We start from the raw sequence: 20,665 nt of genomic DNA, 5'->3' as shown, positions 1-20,665 counted from the left end.
TAAAGATAAAAAAATGTTATCTGCAATTTTATCGTAGACTACCTGACTACTATTTTTTTGTAGACTGTAGTTGTAGTTACTACTAAGTACTAACTAATTTTAACGCGACGTATCGGCCAGGATTGCTACATTTTTCAACCTGTTACTTGTTAATTTCCATAGGATTAGCAACTTTTGTGATTTGTTGAGTAATTTAGTTTTATTATTAAGTATTTACAATTTATATTGACTAATATCTGGCTATAGTTTCTTTGTTATTTTTTGTTTTTAAATTAGTTACCTAGAGCCAAAACACAGATCAAATTGTGATTGACACAGATTATTGTTAATTTGAATTTATAAAAACGATTTTGATAATAATGGCTTTATCAAAATATTTATATATACTTTTTGCATTATTAATGTCATGTGTAACCATCAAAACTTCAAATTTAAAATGTGAAGTGTGTTGTCGTCTTGTTGAGGAAATCCAACGTAATGTTAGTTCTGTGGATCCATCAAACATTGTGCAAGTTTCTAATTTTCGATTGGATGGCAATGGTAATCAAATAAAACATACTATTCCATTAGCTCGGTCTCAATTATATTTAACAGAGGTAATGGATTCTGTGTGTGAAAAGATGAATGATTATGTACGTGCTACGTTTAAGAAGAATGGCACACTGACAGTTATGCCATTGTTACTAGATGGTCAAATGAATCCATTGATGAGTGAGGTGGATGTGGTTCAAGACTCTGATCTAAACAAAAGCTTACAGTATTATTGCGAAGACATTGTTAATGATATTGAAGAAGATCTCATAAATATAATTAAGTCTGGAAATGATGATCAAATTGTTCATTCTATTTGTACTAATGTTATGCAACTGTGTCCAAAAAAAGATAATAAAGTAGAATTGTAATCAAAAGTTATTATATTTATGTTTTTATTTATAGTTTATTAAAGTTATATTTAGTTTTTATATTGTTTTAACTACACTGGTGTGTTAATGTTAAATTCTATTAGGTATTTTAATAACTATAATACATTTACTGCTATAGGCACTAATGTTTGAATGATACAATTGTACTTTCTGTCTTGCCTTTTTTATTTTGATACATAGCCTGATCACTCATTAGCTTAGGCACTATAAAGATATACAATGTAACCATTGCATATTACAACACTTAAGTACTAACTAGTAAGTGATTTACATATTTATTGATAGACAGTACTAACATAATTTTTTTTAATTCTGATTTATATTATACTTATTTCAATAATGATATAGTGAATGAAAAATAAATGTACTAGACTCTTGAATAAGTATTTAATTTTGTAGTGTAAATGCTAGAAATCTTATTGGTATAAAAAAATACCTAATACACCTGGCATGAGTATCAATTATCGCTGTGTTAAGCCTCTTAAGGTAATATATATTATAGTTTTATAATATTTATTAGTATAATATTAGGTTTATTATTTTTTAAGACATAATTTACAACATGCCTCTACTATTTAACATATATCTCTAATATTTTACTTGAATGTTACTTACCAAATACGGATGTCTACATATTATAGTATGCAGTCTACCGCCAATAAATTAATTTAAAATTATGTCAAATAGTACCCATATCGTTATTTTGAATAAAAATAAATATTTAAAAAATTTGTGGTTGATTTGTCACTACTTATAATTAAATAAAAATCTTTTGCAAACATACTGAGTGTATGATAGCGTATAAATTGTAGTGTCATGCAATAAGTAGTGTACTGAGCACATACTTTTAAAAAATGTGTAAGAATAAAATTGTTATCGAAAGATATTAAGTATAAGGCTATCAAAGATAAAGTGTTCACCGAAGAAAACGATTAAACTGTATGTATTTAAGATAAACTTAGACCTGTGTAAAAACCAGCTGGTCATAGGTACACCACATATTATATAACAAAATACTATTGAATACAACATATTGGATATTGGATGAAGACTATTTTTGGTTATTAGTATTACTGATTTCTCTTGAATTAAATCTAATATAAGAGAAATCATTTATCCGATAACTTATGTGTAGTATGCCTAAATTTTTCTACGTATGTACCAAATTAAAATATTTATACTTTATTATGTTCAGTAGTAATTAATTGTTAGTATTAATAAGTTAACTTGTATAAATATAATTTTCAATCATAAATTAAAAAAATAATATTTTTTATTTAAAATATTTAAAGAGAAAAAATATATAAACTGTAGTGCTTCTAACTAAAATGATTTTCATGGTCAATATTTAGTTCTATTTTTTTCAATTAAAAAAAATAATTAATACTTTTCTTATGTTTTACAGTTATTTAAAACTGTTTATCAAATTAAAATATTAGGTAGTTAGATAATTTTGTTCTTTTTAAAATAAACATTTTCTTTATAACCAAGTATACAATATTTACTTACTACTATTTTTGGGACTGGTCTCACATGTGATCTACTGAAACAAGTTAAAATGATAAATTTTTTGCATTTTTCGAAAAAATTAACCTTAGATGCATTTTTAGACGATTTTAGTGTGTTTTCTTTATTTTAAGAACATTTTTTACAATTTATTCATAAAATTAATGAAAATTGATGCGATTCACAAGAGACTTTCAGCAAACTGCCAACAGTATGAATAATAAATTATATAACAAAGTTACCAACGACAAGTTATTGTCAATAACAATTTCATATAGCTAGACCTCGCCAAGTATTGCTAAATTAGTAAAACCAATTAGTACGTTCAGAATTAAAAAAGTAACAAATACAGTATTAACAATACCATACAAAAAATAAATTTTTTTTCCAATTTTTTTAACTATAATAAATATAAATGCCTTATTATAGTGCATCTATTGAGTTTTTTAAGTCATTTTTGCATTTATTGAGATTTTTTACTTTGACTAAAAATTAATAATACAATTTTAAGGAAATAAGTGGATTTCTCTTGAGTCCTGAAAATAGAAAAATAATACTAACACATGAAAATTTATTGTAATAATTAGGGCTGGGATTTTGATGCAAATGCATCTTTTTTTCTAGTGTTTCAAAACGTTGCTCCATAAGTAAACAATGTGTTTTGGGTGATGCTGATTAATTTAAAATAATTTTATTTTGCATTTTTTATCAAAATAATTATAAAATGCTTTTTTTGAAGATTTTAGGGCATTTTCTTAGTTTTTAGAGTATTTTTCACAATTTGTTCATAAAATAAATGAAAATTGTTGCGATTAACAAGATATTTTCAGCAAACTGCCGACATGCGACGGTACAATTTATAAATTATATAGCACGAAAATCGATTATCATTGATAACAACTTTATCAGAGCTAGGACTTTCTGCTTAAATTATCGCCGTTATATACCAATGGGTAATATATACTGACAAAAACAAGTTAAAATATCAAACAATTTTTTTTTTTAAATTATTATTTTATAATGAATGATTAAGAAAACAGAAATAGAACAAAACAATTAAGTAACAACGTACAATAACAAAAAAAGTATTATACAATTTTTTTAAATTTTTTTATTAAGCCATAATAAATATAAATACATTTTTATATTGCATTTTTTGAGATTTTTTAGGACATTAAAATCCCAGCCCTAGTAATAATTATTAATTTTTAATTAAAAACTTCATTTATGAACTAAAATTAATAATTAAATATTTTTGTTTTTTTTCTATAAAATAAATAATATTGTGGTTTTATTTTCATTCATATGTATATATTTTCCAATAAAACTGGTTAATAATAGAACTGGTTTTCACCAGTTTGAAGATCTGATAAATTGTTTTTAAAATATTTTTTTTTACTTCTGATTTATTTTTAAGTTATATAATTTTTAAGACTTTCAAGGATAATTAATTTTAATTAAGGTCATTAAACAAATACCCTTAAAAAAAAAATAAATTTAGTTTGCTTAACTTGACATTCAATTACTAGGATCTTGAAATTCAGATTTAATATTTTGCTGAGATATATAAACAGTTTTATTTGGTGGAGTCTGAAAATAAAAATAGTTAAAAATAACAAAAATATAATAACTTGGAGATTAATATTATAGCAATCATTAATCAAATAATTTACTTGAGCAACAGCAGGTCGTTGAGACATGAGAACATATTTTTGAGGATTTCCTGTGTTGCTTGTAGTGGTTGCAACAGGTCGACCAATAACTGTTCTAGACTGTGTATCTATATTGATTTAATTTAATATTAATAATTAAATATAAAACAAACATTTATATTTTATTAAAACCCATTTATTTACTTGTTTGTGTTACAGTTTGGTTGCTTGTACTTTGGGTAGTAGTTGTTATACGGGCTTTACATACAGCAGCATGCAATTGTACACCAACAGATCCAAATTCTTTTTTGTATTCGTCTAAATTATCTGGTGGTGAATGTGTTATTTTTAACACAGGAGTTAATATTTTCTGAAACAATAAAGGCAAATTTAATAAATATTAATTATAAGCAAATGTGATTAAATTTAAAATAAAAAAATTACACAGAGTAAGTGTTTAATTTGGTTTCCGGATATCCTATCAACATTATTCTGTGTAACTTCTGGTGAATCTAGTCTATCAGATATCATGTGTACTCTGGGAATGACAAATACTTTTATTGTTTCTGTTCCTAACTCTGCTAAACCTGAAATATTTAATTTAATTTATTAAAAGTTATAAAAATTTGACTATGTTTATTTACCTTCAAGTGCACCATACACTGATGGAAGAGCGGTTTTGTCTGAATTAGTAGCATTTGTAAATACTCTAGTTATACGAGTCTGTACATTGTTTGTTGGTGTATTAAACATTTTACAAATTTGCGCCATCAAACGAGAGGCAAAATCTCTCAAAGCCCAATGATTGTCAATTTCTGGTCTCATGCACAATTGTTTACTTACAACACAAGTAACAACAGAAGGGATAATTTCATGCAGCTAAACCATAATTTTTAATTAAATTATAAGAAATTATACAGTAATAATATATAATATCATTGAACTTACATATTTTTCTAAATAAAGAGCTGGGTTATCCAATAATGCTTTAACCATCCTCATTAAATAAATAAGTAATGCTAAATTATTTTGAACAACATTTACTTTTACTCCTTCTGCAATAAATGTACACATGCGAGGTAACATTTCGTGAAGACCAGGGTCAGATGCCAAACTTTGAAGAGCTTCCTGAAAAAATTAATTAGTTAAATTGTAGTATTAAACTCTTCATTACGAAATTATTTCAGGTAAATAGCAAGAAACAAAAATAAAAGGAGACGGTCAATAAAGTACTTTTGGTAAATTCTTTTTGTCTATAATTACCTAAACACAAAGAGAAACAGATTATAAAATAATAATGTATACAACAAATTTAAAAATAAACTATATACTTATAATTTTAATAGTAATATTATCTAACTATGACAACTATTTATATAAACAAAAATATATTTGATTTTCAAGAATCAAAATAAATGTCTTGTTGTAGCAGTATATAGAGATTGAAAAAGGAATTAAACATAACCAATCTCAAAAAATTTATTGATATAACTATTATTGTAATTAGTCAAGTAGTTTCCATAATAATTAGCTTGTTGATCATTTGTATTTGTTACAGTTATGCATTTTTGTTCTTATGCACAAAATAATTAGCCGTATTTTCTGTAGAAAGAATTATTTACAAATAAAAAACTAAAATTCATTGGGAAATGTTAAAAGCTTCACTTTAGAACACCTATTCTTAAACTGCAGGTTGCAAGTCAATTTTTAGTGGGGTCTTGAGAATTGTATTAATTAAATAGATTCTAAGATATTTATGATATTTTATTCTATAAAAATATTAAGTATTAGCTAAATAAATTATAAGGTGCTGTTACCAACCACAGTAGAAAATAAGCACACACTTTGCAAATAACTCAATAATAAAAATTAATTTGTAAAATTATATTCATTACAAACCTATAAAAGTTTTAGTACAAACTATAAAGTAATAGGTTGGAAAAACAATAGGCAAACTTTGATTTTTTATATTTTCTGTAAAAGTAAAACCATATGGATTATGATAGTTTTCAGGGGAAAATTCAGGTTGTAAAAAGATTGAGAACAACTGCTTTAGAATACAGAATTTTATTACCAGGCACATATACAGAGGGGGGGGGGTAGGTTACCCAACCTCCCCCCAAATTTAATAGTTGTGTAGTTTATTTATATCATTTATCATTGTTAAATATTTATTATTATACATTTTTTATGAACTCCCCCTCCAAAATTTTTTTTTGTGTACAAGCCTGTTTATTATTTAATAAATTGTTTTTAATAGAGAAAAAAAGAGTATACTATTAAATGGACGTATTGTATAACAAATCTTTATTAAAATACATACAGCCCTTCGAGATTCATCCGATCCAACACAAGCTTCTGTGATTTCCTTGTAATAAAGCTGTTGTTCAACTGATAACTCATGAGTTGCTAATTGTTTCACATGAACTGTTTCAACATTACGTAATTTTTGAGCTTTTCTAAAGAAAAGAAAAAGATTTTAACATTTTTGATTTCATACTAACTATATAATGTTACCCAGTAGATGGCTGTCCAGAAACTTCCTTATCAATGGGTTTTTTTAATTTGTTTAGAGGATCTACACATTCAAGTTTTTGAACATCTTTGGACACGGAAGGAGGATTTTCTGGTACAGTTGGTTGAACTCCGTCAATGGCAAGCCAGTGGCCTAAAAATTTAATATAAATTAAGTGGTAAATTTTAATCATATGAAATGATACTAACATCGAATGCTAATTTCCAAAGGCAACTTAGCCAAAGGAGCATTAACAAATTCAATAAGATCAATGTCTTTATCATCAATGAAATGTAATTCTCGTCCACCACCTGATGCATATCTAAATGGTACATGTTCTTTAGCATGAAATCCATATATAGGCTAAAAATAAAACAATACTATTTTAAATAACTGTGAATAGGCCAAAAAATTTTTTGTTATTCTAATTTTAAAAATAAATTGTCACTAATGATATATCATTGATTCATATTTGACAGGTCTCGGAGCATTTAAATAAGTACTTTTCTATTTATTAAAATTAAAATAGTTACCTAATATAAACTTATATAATTTGTATAACTTACTTCAATACCCAAAACTTTTAAAGCATTATCAATGTCTGAAGGTAGTAATTTGCATCTATTAGAATGCATCATAAACTTTTTGCTTTCCTAATAACAATTACATAAAATTACATTAATGTATAAAATTGTAGTAAATGAGTAGTATATGTAGTTAAGTATACACGAAATAGAACAATTTATTACTAACAATGAACTGGTAAACGGAATAAAAATTTCCAATATTATAAAGAAACCTGGAAAAAAAGTCCCCAAAATAAAATATATTTCCTAATATTTTGTTGATAATTTAAAAACTTAAGTTTTAATGATATTTACCACGGTTATCTACATAACATATCGTGTAGATAATCGTGATATTTACATATACTATGAAGTGTGTACCTAATATAATATAAGATAATATATATATTTCTCATTTAGCTAACAAACACAATTTGTACATATATACAAATGTATTTTATTTTTAATTTATTGTATGTTATAAAACTTTTAAGTGTTGAAAAAATAATACATTTGTTTAGTTTTAAAGATGGTTTAAAATTGTTAAAATAAATATTTAATTCAATGGTAGCTAGTAGGTGATAAATGGAAAATTTCTCCCCGGACATTTTCTCCAATATATTTTTGGTGTGGACATTTCTACCCATTAAGCTTTATATTTTATATTTATAGATTTTTGATTCTAAAAATATCTTAGCTTCTAGAGTAGTGATAATAGTAGACACATTTAAAATTATTTGAATATGTTCTTACTTGTAACACTAATTTAAGACGATAAGTGGCGGAGTCCGATATTTCTTTAGCTGCATCGTCAGATAAATTGCCAATACCCACACTTTCCGCAATTACCTTTAGTGATTCGGTTGGTAAAATGGAGCCATAGTTTACTTCAATTTCACCCATTCTGATAAATGACTTAGTAATTCGAAAATTTAAAAATTATTATACATTTGCTCCGCAAAATGAAGCTATACAGTAAACTCAAATACTTTATAAAATAGTAAATATGTTACAATATTAAATTAATTTTACTGTACCTATGTCAGTATTGTAAATTTGTAATTTGTAATACTATAAAATAATTAGCTACTACTAAACATACTACATAGTAAATGTCCAAGTCCGATGATCGCAATTCGCATTAACAATTATGATATCAATAATGGGATATCTTATAATTCTGTGATGCTTACTTTGTAAGCTGATGTATTATCAATGCATCTTGGTTGTTTGTTTACAATGTTTACATCGTTTGTTGATAATAATTAATAACAAACAATAATTGAGAAATTATCGTGGACGTGTGGAAATATTTCTAATTTCTAAAAAAAAAAAAAAAACTATAAAAAAAATTATAAAATGTCTAAATATTAGATAATACCATAAAACCAATCTATAAATACATTTTGTAATAAATTGAAGAATAAACAAACTCAAATTTAAAATCGTTTTCTTAATTATTATTACGTCACGTAAAAAACGTTTTATTTGTTTCAAAATCAAAAGTTAACTGCTGGCCACACTGTGTAGCGGGTTAAATTTTTTATATTAATTATTGAAGATATCATCTTTAGCTAACAGTTTTAGCCGACAGCCGTGCTTATTGTTTTTTACTTACAAAATTATTATAATTAATAGTCAAATAATTATAATATAAGTGTCGAAGAAATCCAAAATTTTGAATATTATTTAATATACTTGTTAACTTTATATTATTTAATTTAACTTGTATATCCGGTATCGCGTATTTTTTTTTGATCATAAATCATGATTGTACCTTCGTACCGATAATTTGAAGCACTTATAATAACTGACTTATTAGCGATGAACTGAAATGAAACGTATACTGACTATACTTTAAACATGCGCAATCTTAACTGTCGCATATTAATGTAATTTTAAGTGTAAATAGTTTATATGCATAGATAGCGTGTTGGATTGTCGCTTCTTAAAATTTATGTTTAATATGCGCATACTGCATTGTGCTTCAAATTGTTTACACGGGCAAAGTGAGCAATATTAGACATTACGATTACATTGTTTACACCATAGACGTATTAAGATCTTTATAATTATAATTTTTAATATTTTTGATTTGTATTTAATGACTCCATTCACCCTTTTCTACACATGTGTTTCTATCTATTAACTTTATAAGCAAATACAAATTGAATATTGTATTAACTTGACGAATAAGTACGGAAAACTAAAAAAAGTAAGTTGATCAATTTGTATTATACAGTTGTTATCTATTATTTCTGTTTGGTATTGTTGCATTATAAATAACCATCAACTTCTTTCATGGTTTTGTTTGGTTTATTATAGAATATTTCTGTTAATTTAAGTTTTGATACCATTATTATCTTTTTTTAAATACATTACAATACTGTACCCATATTAGGTATGTTGTTATTTTAACCTGTTTTTAGTTGCTTTCGTGTATATTACACAATTGTCCATTAGTTGCATCTTGGCCTTCACAACCGCTATGATATAATATAAATCAATATCTATTTAAGATCATATTTACACAAAACTCAATAAAAAAAAAAAGAAAAGATGTTATTAAAAACGTGCTCGCAAACGTATCATGTGGTTTTTTAAGTTACTTATTTGAGCTGGCCAAAACATTTGTCCTCTCTATTGAAAACTGAAATGACTCTACTAGCTTTACAAGTGGGATTAGTTGTTTATTGGTCAATAGGTTAGGTGACCACAATATTAGGAAGTCAAACAAAAAAATTTCCTAGTAGAAAAATGAACAAAATTACTTACTGAGTGTATTGTATATAGTGTAAAATTACAAAAATTCTTTTTTGAAAATTTAATAAACAAAGAATTAAGCAAATACATAAATTAATCATGAATACAATACTAAATACATAGTTGATAAATAAGCCTAATAAGTAATAGTACAACACACGTTTAATGAAATTAAATATAAGAAATATATGTAATAATAATGTTATTTTGATTATTTTTGTATTAAATTTTATGATACAAATCAATGTTCTAATATATAACAAAATTACTAATCCCTTTAAGCTGAGCTGGTGATGGTGTCTATTGATAATCATGTACGACAACAATTAATAGTCACATATTAATTCTTACTACAAAAATAATTTTTGCTTATTCAGCTACCTTATATATTAATTAATTTTAATCAATTATATTAATTTAAATGTTCAAGTGCACGAGTCTTCTAACAAAATCTAATATCTGTACAAAATATAACAAATTTGCCAGAAGCCTTATTTTCATATTTACAGTGTGGATGAGTCTTAGGTATATTGCTTAGTTTCAAATTAACAGATAATCATTATCAGAAGTACAACAATCTGTTTAATTTCAAATACAGGTATTGTAGTATACTACAATTGTAGATATTAAATCAACCATCAATTTTATAATAAAATTGGAAATAACTACATACTATATAACATTTCTAATGCTCTTTCCCATTATCAAAGTATTTATTTTTATAAGTGGTAATTATACCTATCTGTGGCATAGTTGGGGAGGAGGGTGTTGTAGGTGTTTATTTACTACATGTATAAAATAAAATAGTGTAAGATAAATTATTTTAAAATATGACCATACCCTCTTACGTAAACGTAACTAGTTTAGACAAATACTAATCTAGAATTGGCCTAATACACCTGTTAGCTTCTCCTCTCAAATGATCTTACAGTTTTAATTTGAACTATGGCAGTGGTAAATTCATCAGTATAAATATAATGATTTTTAATCAATAATTGGGACTAATATAAAGTGAAAATAAGTAAACAAATGTGGGACTTAACTTCCTAAAATTATATAGTCTTGTTTTTTGAATGCTTTTTATAATTTAGTAAAACTTTAAGACTTAAATATTAAAAACTGAAATAAAAATTAATTTATTATGTTTTTAGTGGAACGTGATCCCAATAAAAGAAAAGTCAAACCTCCTTCTAACCCGGAATTAGTACATTTAGATGATATAGATGGTGAAAGTTCATCTGATAGTGATTTCCGTATTGAAGATCACTATGTTAACAGCGAATCAGATTCTGATAGAGCTTCATATTTAACGTATACTGATGGTATGTTAAAAAAAAAAAATATATTTAATTTTAAAATGTGAAATTTTATTTTATATTTTGTATAACATCTATACTTTTAAACATGTTTCAAAAGATGATGGTAACCAAGAAGAAGATGAAAAAGATGATGAAGATGATGTTAGATGTAATGATAGTAATATGATTACTGATGTCACAAGTATCGTTACACATAATCAAGATAATTCTATGAAAGTATAATCTTTAGCTGATTTGCATATAATTGAATTACTACTTAAAAGTATATTAACTTTTTTCAGGTAAATTTAAAAGAAATAGTTGACAATATTCATATTTGTAGTATTTGCTTAGGCGATGCTAGTGACGATGTCAATGAATTAATAGATTGTGATGAATGTGGTATATCAGTTCATGAAGGTAAGTACTTATTTAATAATACATTAATACATAATATAGTTATAGTAATTAACAATAATTTTTTTTAGGTTGTTATGGTGTTCATGATTCCGGAAGTGTAAGTTCGTCTGTTTCATCATGTTCCATGGAACCATGGTTTTGTGAAGCTTGTAAAGCAGGCATAGAAAATCCGATTTGTGAATTATGTCCTAATTTTGGTTTGTATATTATTATAAATATTCCATAAACTTTATGTCTTTATATCTTTTAAATTAATACATTTTGTTTTAGGTGGAATATTTAAGGAAACAGATTGTGGAAAATGGGTACATTTAGTATGTGCTCTCTATGTACCTGGTATAACTTTTGGTGAAGTTACAAGTCTCAGTAAAGTTATGTTATTTGCAAATACTACACCTCGATGGGGTAATAAACGATGCAGTTTGTGTAAAGATATGAGATTTAGTTGCACTGGAGTGACTATTGCATGTGATGCTGGAATGTGCAGATCTAATTTTCATGTTACTTGGTATGATAAAGATATATTATTCTTAATTAAGAAAAAAAAATAACTATATTTTTTTTAGTTTTATTTCATCCTGTTGTCTTTTCTTTTGGACTAATACCTAGTTTCCTTTAATTTAACACAATATATTCAAAGATATGAGTCTCAATGCTTATATATATATAAGAGTAATACATATAACAATAGCTCGGTCACTAGATATGACAATACAGTGTTTATTTGGTCATAAACCATTCATTATTTTAAAAACTATTAACTATTTTTGATTATGAGTTAAAAATATCACTTAAGTATGGATAATAAAGAAATGTGACAAATGTTATTCTTAAAATGTCGATCTACTACTTTGCTCAACTAAACTTCTGAAACTCAGTAACTACTCATCTACAATTTGATATGTACATGTAAAAATACTTCAAGTTTCTACTTTGAAATATGAAATTAATAACTTATGCTATCATACCAAAAAATATATGTATATTAATGATAATAAAAAATAGAACTTTTTATTGCCTACTATTTTGTAAAAGAAATATTTTAAAATTTATGAGTGAGTTCATTATAAAAGAATTCTGATGTATTAATTAAATTTCACTTTTAAGCTATACTTTTTTTTATTTTTAACTTAGTTTAATACTAAGTAATAACTACAATGACAGGCTGACTGATTTGAATGACATTAATTTCTTCTCTGATTGCCTTTATTGACAATTAATCATCACTCACATCTGCCTGGTTCCCCTAGCTATTATTAAAACTATTTGCTAAATTCCTAATCATAATTTATTAATGTCACCATACCTATTAAACACCCACCATAAGACATGTAACAAACTTTTATAATAATGTTATACAGTCATTCATTATAACTTGATTTTAAAATATAATAATGATGTTCTTACCATGTTTATTATAGTATGTATTTTATATAAAATTATTTATAGAAGTAAAATTTATTTTATAAGTATTAAGTATTTAATAATATTAATTAGTGCTCAACAAGAAGGTAGTCTATCAGAAGCAACAAGTCCAGAAACTGACCAAACAGATCCTTTTTATGCTCATTGCAAGTTGCATGTAGACAAACTGGTAGCAAAGTTAGTATATTCATTTTAAAATAAATTAGTGATTAATTTTTTTCTAAGTATGACAGTGATTATATTTTAAAATAAATAAATAATAATTTGTAATTATTGCCTAATATTGTTATAAAAACAGATATATTACTATTATTCATGTTATTTGTAAAGAAAAAATCCATTATATATTTATATTTTTAAGAAAAAGAAAAAGAAATTGGGAAATACTTCAATTAAGAACAAAGCAAATGAAATTATTGCGTGAACAACAATCTTCTGAAAAATCAGCTACATGGCAACGTAATCAACGAAGACTTCAAAAATTACGATCTAAGTATTATGAAATGAAAAAAAACAATACAATAGAGTCAAGTAAGAAATTTAAATTTATTTATTTGTATTGAAGTTAGGTACATGGTTTATTTTTTATAGCATTTAAATCAAAAGTTCCTCGTCCCATTACAACATCAGCTTCAGCATGTCGAGCCCTTTGGTTAAAAGCTGGCTTAATGGGTGTAAATATGGCTTCCTGTGAAGCTATTGAAGGACAAATTAAAGCATTGCGAGATGTACCAAAAAAATGGAATGTACCTATTACATTTAGGTTAGATAAAATTGCTTACGTATTTTCTTTTTTGTTGCTATACATACTTTTTTTTTTTAACATTTTTAGCTTGGAATTTGTAAGTTATTTCATGGATAGAAATTTAAGATTAACAGATTTAAAAAATCAGCTAAAACATTTTACTGACCAAAATAACAAACTTCATGATGAACAAATAATTGTACAAAAAAAATATGATCAAGTAATACAATGATTTAATAACATATATATTGTATCAAGTATATAATATTTATAATATATTTTGATAAATTGTTTTTTAGGAGTCCAAAAACAATGAAATTCAAAAACAAAAACATTTGGAACTTAAAAATATTATTACAGCATACCATACTGTCATTAAATTATGCAATCCTAATGCTAATATTTTAGATTTAGATATACTTACTAAAGAAGTTCAAAATGATCATTATTCATTTAGTGAGTTAAATTTATTTTATTTTAAAACCTACTAACCTAATTTAACAAGTTCTAGATATCAAGTTATATTCTAATAAAAACAAAATTTTATAATGTCTATTTAGTAAAAAACAGTTCAACTCCTACTCCTGCTGTCTTAAAAGCAGGTCTTGGAATATCAATCAGTAATAATGATAATTTAGAAATTACAGGTAAAGCTTGTTTGGTGTTTTATAATCCATTATGTCATATCTGTGATTTTGTGGTATGTAATTAAACTCAATTATTTTATTTTTCAGATAATGTGGCACCATTAGGTTTGTATAATAAATGTGGTATTTGTAGTCGTACAAATGATCAACATTTGTTGGCAAAATGTGATACATGCTATTTATACTATCATTTGGGTTGTTTAAATCCACCACTGACTAGAATGCCTAAGAAAACAAAATTATTTGGATGGTAATTATAAATATTGAATATGTCAGCAAAGTTGTATTAAAAAAATATTTTATAATCAGGCAATGCAGTGAGTGTGACAATAGTAATTCAAATTCTGAACCAGAAACAGTTGATCCAAATGCTCCTAGAAGGTTAAGATATGGTGGAAGAGAGCGATCTATATCAGACAGTCATAGATCTTCATCTATTGTTAATGATGTAAGTATTAAGTATCTAAATAGATTCTAAGTTTTCTTAAATTAATTAAAAATTAACTATGTATTAGTTACAGGATTTCAATAGTCTTACAGAACAGAATAAAGTGTCTGGTATATCAAGTAAGTATTAAAAATAGTTAAGATTTAAGTATTTAATAAATTATGGTTTAACCAAATATGTATAAAATTAGATTAAAATTATTTTATTTTACCTAATTTACACCCCTTGGTAAATTTTAAAAATATTAAACTTGACTTATATTAATGTTATTGTTTGTCCTTCAATATTATTAGAGAAAAAAAAACATGAAAGGCACAGGGAAAGGTATTCTCCAGAAATAATAACAAAACGAGTAAAGTCTCGCAAACGTAAACATAAGCACCATAGGGATAACAATACTTCAGAATTAGAACCAACTAATGATTACTTAGTTAATGAACCACCCCGTCAAGGAATCAAGCTATTTGTAAGTTTTTTTAAGTTTCCTTGTTTCCTTTGTAATTTATCTCACAACCATTTTAAAATGTTGTATTTATTATTTAGATTAAATCTGTACCAAGTGCTAGTGGAGTTAAAACAACATCTTCACAACTACTAATTGCATCGCCAGTAGATGAAACACCTCAAACTTCTGCAAAAACCAAACCAGAAAAGAGTGTTGCACCACTTAGAATAACCACAACATTGACAGATATTAAATTGACTCCTAAGTGTGATACTTGTCAAACAACTGGGACAAGCCTTACAATGGTTCAGTAAGTATCATAAAAGCAGAAATATTTTAGTTATTAATTTATAGATTAAAATAAATAAAAGAATAATTATTTTATATTATGATTTTCAATTTAGTTGTAATGTTCATTGTAAAACATACAATTTAAAGTATGTTTGTATGTATACAAAACTCTTACTTTGTCTGTCAGTACATAACACTAAGTACATTTCATAGTATGTTTTTTTTAATATTTCCATTAAAGTAATTTATTTTACTGTAAATACTTCGGTAGTTTGATTTAATTTCTGCTGAAATTATTGCTCTTATTGAATTATTATAATAATATGTATTTATATCTTATTATATTATTGTTAGTAACTTTTCTTTTGAGTTAATACAACCTAACTGTAATTAATATATTACATTCACCACTTTGATTAGAATTTAAAAGAAGTTAAACTATAATTAATCTAATTTTAAATACCATTACTTATTTATTTCTACAGGTGTGATGAATGCAGTAAAAATTTTCATTTTTGTTGTCTTGATCCCCCATTGAAAAAATCACCAAAGGTACGAGGGTACTCCTGGCATTGTGCTGAATGTGATCCAACGGTACATCAATTATTTCTTTAAGTTTTTCATTAGTCATTATATTAAAATTTTATTTGAAAAAAAAAGAATAAAAATTAATTTATATTAGTCTGCTATTGAGTGTATACTCAATTTTAAATAAGAATAAACCAGCTGGTGTATGAAAATGGTCTTAGTTTTGATTTTTACTAAAATAATTGCTAGTAAAAATTATAAAACTGCATCCAACCATTATTATTAATAAACCAATTATTATGATTTATGATTATCTATTGTTTTAAAGCATGTCAAAGAGATCTAATATTCATTTCCTAATTATTTATGACATGTGAAATGGTTTATTCTTATTTAAAACAAGTATAATAAGTTTAGGGCTTAGAACCTCTTGCATATTTTTTAAAAAAATTTAAAATATTATTCGAAATTTCATTTGATACTTAAATATTTCATAATAAATTAAAAAATTAATATTCATTATTTATTGCATATTGCTTATTTGACCAAATTCAAGTTATTTTGCCTATTTAAAGATTTTATGCATAATATTGTTTATAAATATATATTAAAGAACTCTCTAGAGCAGTGGTTCTCAACCTTTTCAGTTTTGCAGCCACCTAGAATCTAAAATCTAGATTTAAGTAGGACTACGGACCACTTTGGGTTTTAGTTCGTTTAACTACTGTACTGATGATATAATATTATATTATACGGACCGGTACCATTTCTATACCGGCGGTTGAGAACCACTGCTCTAGAGCAGGGTCTCCAAACTTTTCTATTCAAGTGTCAAATAAAATATCATTGCTCTTAGCGGGCCAAAAGTTTATACATACCTATATTATAACACGTCATACAATTTTTAATTTTTAAATGTTAGATATCTCTTCGTATATTTACTATCATATATAGTTGGTGTACTACCACGGCTCGCATCTTATTGTAACATTTTAAAAAAAAATAAAAAAATATTTTTAATATGAATATATGTATTATATAAAATGACTTTTTTTTTTACATTTTGGCACTTCTAGCTGGCCATCCCTGCTATATGGAGGCTAGCGGGCCAATTAAAATTTGTTCGAGAGCCATACCCGGCCCACAGGCCGTAGTTTGGAGACCTCTGCTCTAGAGCACTCTTATCTATTTGAAACTATATACATTTAATAATTATTTTTTTATTTATTTTAACTAAAATGTATAGTTAGTAATTCGAGTATACTATGTACTTATTATTTTTTTTATTGCATAATGTTCTAAGCCCTGAATTAATAGTAAATGGTTATTTAGTTAGTCAATGTTTAAAAATAATTTTTAGTTTACTCCTTGAAATCTACAAATTTTAATTTTTAAGTTGTATTATTTATCTATTTAACTCAGTGGTGGCGCAGTGTAATAAAATTTAAGTATATTATTCTATAGTCGCAACAAAAGGAGTATATATTTATATAATATTTTGTTTATTTACTATTTATGTTATTTATTTAATAATTTAGTTTTTAGTAGTATTAGATAACATGCCTCCTGTTCATGGGCGCCCATTGGGAGGGGCAAGGGGGGCACTTGCCCCCCCTGCACAATAAATATTAAAAACTTGTAACTCAATAAATATTACCATAATATAATTATTATCTTCACATTTGAGAATTTTTTATTTTGACCCCCCCTAAAATTTTACTTATGGGCGCCCATGCTTCTGTTGTCTAGACACACGGAATGTGTTACATAAATTATGACATGATCTGGCTGTTGTAAACCCTATTCCAAGTCCTGAAACCAACATATATTTTCATATTATTTTAAGCATTGTTAAAAACTTAAAATTGTTATGATTATTTGACAAACCTTTTTATTAGTATATAATATAATAAATTCATAATTTTTGATATTAGTGTAAAGAATGCAACCTCATTATTATCACTAAACACGAACTACCACTGATTTAATTACATTAAAATAATATAAATACAATTTCTAAATCTTTAATTCAGTTAAATATTAATTATAAATAAAGCACTCATGATTTATTTGTTAGTAATTATTATGTATGTATTTAATGGTGGGCAGTGGCATATTTTTATTAACTCCCCTTCCGAATCAAAAAAAAAAATTATAGTTATGGCTGAATTAAAATGTATTATATTTACTAAATTTCAGTCTCTAGTATAAAATATATTAAAAATTGGTTTCAAAAGTCATAAACGACTTTTTTTAGAAAAATAATTATTGTATGAAGTATTTTTTGAATCCATCCCCCCTCCCATGAAAAAATTTGAAAATATGCCACTAGTGATGGGAGTATACATATTAATTATTAAACTAAATTTAAGTATAAATATCACATTTTGCTTGGTTTTTTTGTTATTACAGTAATTATAGAAAAAATAAAATAATTATTTGTTTTATATAGTAAAGTTAAATTTTTAATAAAAACTTGGGTGTAAATACTAAAATTCCAAATTTTTAAACTAATTCTTAATTTTTTTTTACCTTGCATAACTATGATTTAATAATAATATTGTACTGTTTAACTGGTAAACATAAGCAGTAGGAATTAGAATATATATTTAGGCATAAATAATTTGCTTAATAATTTTTTTATATATTTAATAAAATAATATTTGTTAAATATATTTCAGGACAGTGACTCTTCTTAAAAAATATTTGGAAGCACAATCTTCTTCATTGCTATGTATCAATGATCTTCAATAATTATTTGTACTCAAAATGGTTTTAAAATTTTTTTTTTTCTATTGTATTTTAAAATTAAATTCCTTATAATGTGTTAATATTATATAAATGACATATTATATCATATTTTTTTTTTAAATTTAAGATCATTTGAGTATAGGTAGTACTCATATATTATTAGTATACTACATTATTATGTATTTCAACTTTAGATTTTCCAAATAAAACAAATTAATCTAGTGTGAACTGTGAAGTACTTTTCTTGCTTCATAGATTCTAAAAATAATTTAAAGAATACATAAATTTTCAGTATTCTATAATATCCTTATTTGAAAAAATTAACTATTTATTTCCTTTTAAATTGTCGTTACACAATTTACATGTTGCATGTAAATTAGCTATATCCTATATGCCTATTTATAGTGGAGCCAAGTACTCATGTAAGATGATGCATTTAAATTGCTTAAAATTGTAGGTGGATGAATGTTTATGCACAAATATATATCCAGAACAATTAATACTAATACTATAACAGGTAAAAAAGTTCAAAGTTGGTACTAACATAATAACATTAATAACATATTACTTGGGAATTATACTATTATAGTATTTCTATATTAGTAGGTTATTATTTACTTAGATATGTTTGTAGCTCAGCTATAATATTTTAGTTAATACTTCTTGTGTTAATTTTAAATTGTGAGTTTCTTGTAAGCCGATATTTTTATTTTATATTGATCATAATATTCATAATACATAGGATGTTCTGTCAATATTATTACTATGTTTATTTAATGATATATTTTAATATTTATGTTGATATTAAAGTAATTTGTTTTACTATCCAGTAGTATCATGGCAAGTTAAATTAATTTTTGACGAATACATTGCATTTAAAAATGTCATTATTAATTATTTATGACTTATGTTATTGCATAAACTTAAAAGTTATCAAAAAAGAACATTTTATGAAAAATCTTGCATTAAAATTCCAAGATTTAAGTATTAAGTAAGATTCAACATTTTATCCAACTTTAACCATTACTTGCTAGATAAATTGCATTTTTTTTTATAAATTATTGAGGTCAAATAGTAATTCAATTAAAAACTTAAGTATAAATTATTATTTAGTTATTATAAATTGTATTATGTGTATATACTGTCTAAGCCTTTTTTTTTAAAAAATCGGGAGAATAAATAGAATTTACTATAAATTGGGAGAGTTTACCACTGCCCTCTATACCTACCCAAAATAATAACAATTTAAGGTGTTAATAAATTCTCATAAACATACTTTTAGATAATAAATCTTAAAAAACTTAAAATAACTTTTTTCTCACATTAATATAATTATTTATTCACCCGGGAAATATATTATATAATAATTTATAATATTATAACGTCGTTAAATTAATAATAATAGGTAATAATTATTAATAAACAACAACATTGGGCATGGCATTCTGTGGGTCTTCACATCATACAGCCAATCAGAGCGCTATTGACGTATTATACTACTTTTCTATTGGTTATTATTATTATTGGATGGGTTTTAATCTATCTTAACTACTCGTGTCTCAAAATTAAGTTCGTCAGTAGTCAGTCCTCAGTCGTAGTTTGAACTTCGAACGCAGTGATCTATACCGTGAACCCTGCTGGATCATTCAAAGCACCGAGTCGTTATCACCTACCATAGGTGTACGTCGACAATAATAATTGATTCATCGTCGATTCTATATAGGTACACATTCTGAGGTGAG

At 25.3% G+C, this 20,665-nt stretch overlaps 3 protein-coding genes across 6 annotated transcripts; 2 read left to right on the top strand and 1 right to left on the bottom strand.

The window, feature by feature from the left end:
- Positions 1 to 962, top strand: LOC114126552 (protein seele). The gene has a single exon (XM_027990527.2). The coding sequence runs from the start codon at positions 360 to 362 to the stop codon at positions 900 to 902; it is 543 nt and encodes a 180-aa protein (XP_027846328.1). The 5' UTR covers positions 1 to 359; the 3' UTR covers positions 903 to 962.
- A 1,564-nt stretch (positions 963 to 2,526) lies between these two features.
- LOC114126545 (transcription initiation factor TFIID subunit 6) lies at positions 2,527 to 8,373 on the bottom strand. 2 transcript variants are annotated; one of them, XM_050202994.1, is made up of 12 exons: positions 8,356 to 8,373; positions 7,916 to 8,077; positions 7,163 to 7,249; positions 6,806 to 6,959; positions 6,599 to 6,749; positions 6,405 to 6,540; positions 5,030 to 5,209; positions 4,726 to 4,960; positions 4,526 to 4,668; positions 4,286 to 4,451; positions 4,103 to 4,209; positions 2,527 to 4,019 (listed from the first exon to the last, which is right to left on the bottom strand). In XM_050202994.1, the coding sequence occupies exons 2-12, from the start codon at positions 8,063 to 8,065 to the stop codon at positions 3,948 to 3,950; spliced, it is 1,581 nt and encodes a 526-aa protein (XP_050058951.1). In that variant the 5' UTR covers positions 8,066 to 8,077; positions 8,356 to 8,373; the 3' UTR covers positions 2,527 to 3,947. The 2 variants fall into 2 exon arrangements, with proteins under 2 accessions (XP_050058951.1, XP_027846318.2); XM_027990517.2 differs by lacking the exon at positions 8,356 to 8,373 and adding an exon at positions 8,200 to 8,349.
- Positions 8,374 to 8,735: 362 nt separating this feature from the next.
- LOC114126530 (PHD finger protein 14) lies at positions 8,736 to 19,151 on the top strand. Of its 3 annotated transcripts, none has more exons than XM_027990500.2 (19): positions 8,736 to 9,377; positions 11,077 to 11,247; positions 11,342 to 11,460; positions 11,526 to 11,643; positions 11,712 to 11,840; positions 11,914 to 12,151; positions 13,141 to 13,245; positions 13,430 to 13,599; positions 13,660 to 13,831; positions 13,901 to 14,033; positions 14,113 to 14,269; positions 14,374 to 14,460; positions 14,548 to 14,710; positions 14,770 to 14,908; positions 14,982 to 15,027; positions 15,202 to 15,374; positions 15,452 to 15,663; positions 16,130 to 16,238; positions 18,854 to 19,151. In XM_027990500.2, coding segments are annotated over exons 1-19 (2,460 nt in total). In that variant the 5' UTR covers positions 8,736 to 9,376; the 3' UTR covers positions 18,872 to 19,151. The 3 variants fall into 3 exon arrangements, with proteins under 3 accessions (XP_027846301.1, XP_027846299.1, XP_027846300.1); XM_027990499.2 differs by having other exon boundaries at positions 8,737 to 9,377; positions 14,976 to 15,027; XM_027990498.2 differs by lacking the exon at positions 18,854 to 19,151 and having other exon boundaries at positions 14,976 to 15,027; positions 16,130 to 18,619.
- The last annotated feature ends 1,514 nt before the right edge of the window (positions 19,152 to 20,665 follow it).

Source organism: Aphis gossypii, chromosome 3 (genome assembly GCF_020184175.1).
Source record: "Aphis gossypii isolate Hap1 chromosome 3, ASM2018417v2, whole genome shotgun sequence".
Lineage (NCBI taxonomy): Eukaryota > Metazoa > Arthropoda > Insecta > Hemiptera > Aphididae > Aphis > Aphis gossypii.
This window is presented reverse-complemented; position numbering and strand designations above follow the sequence as displayed.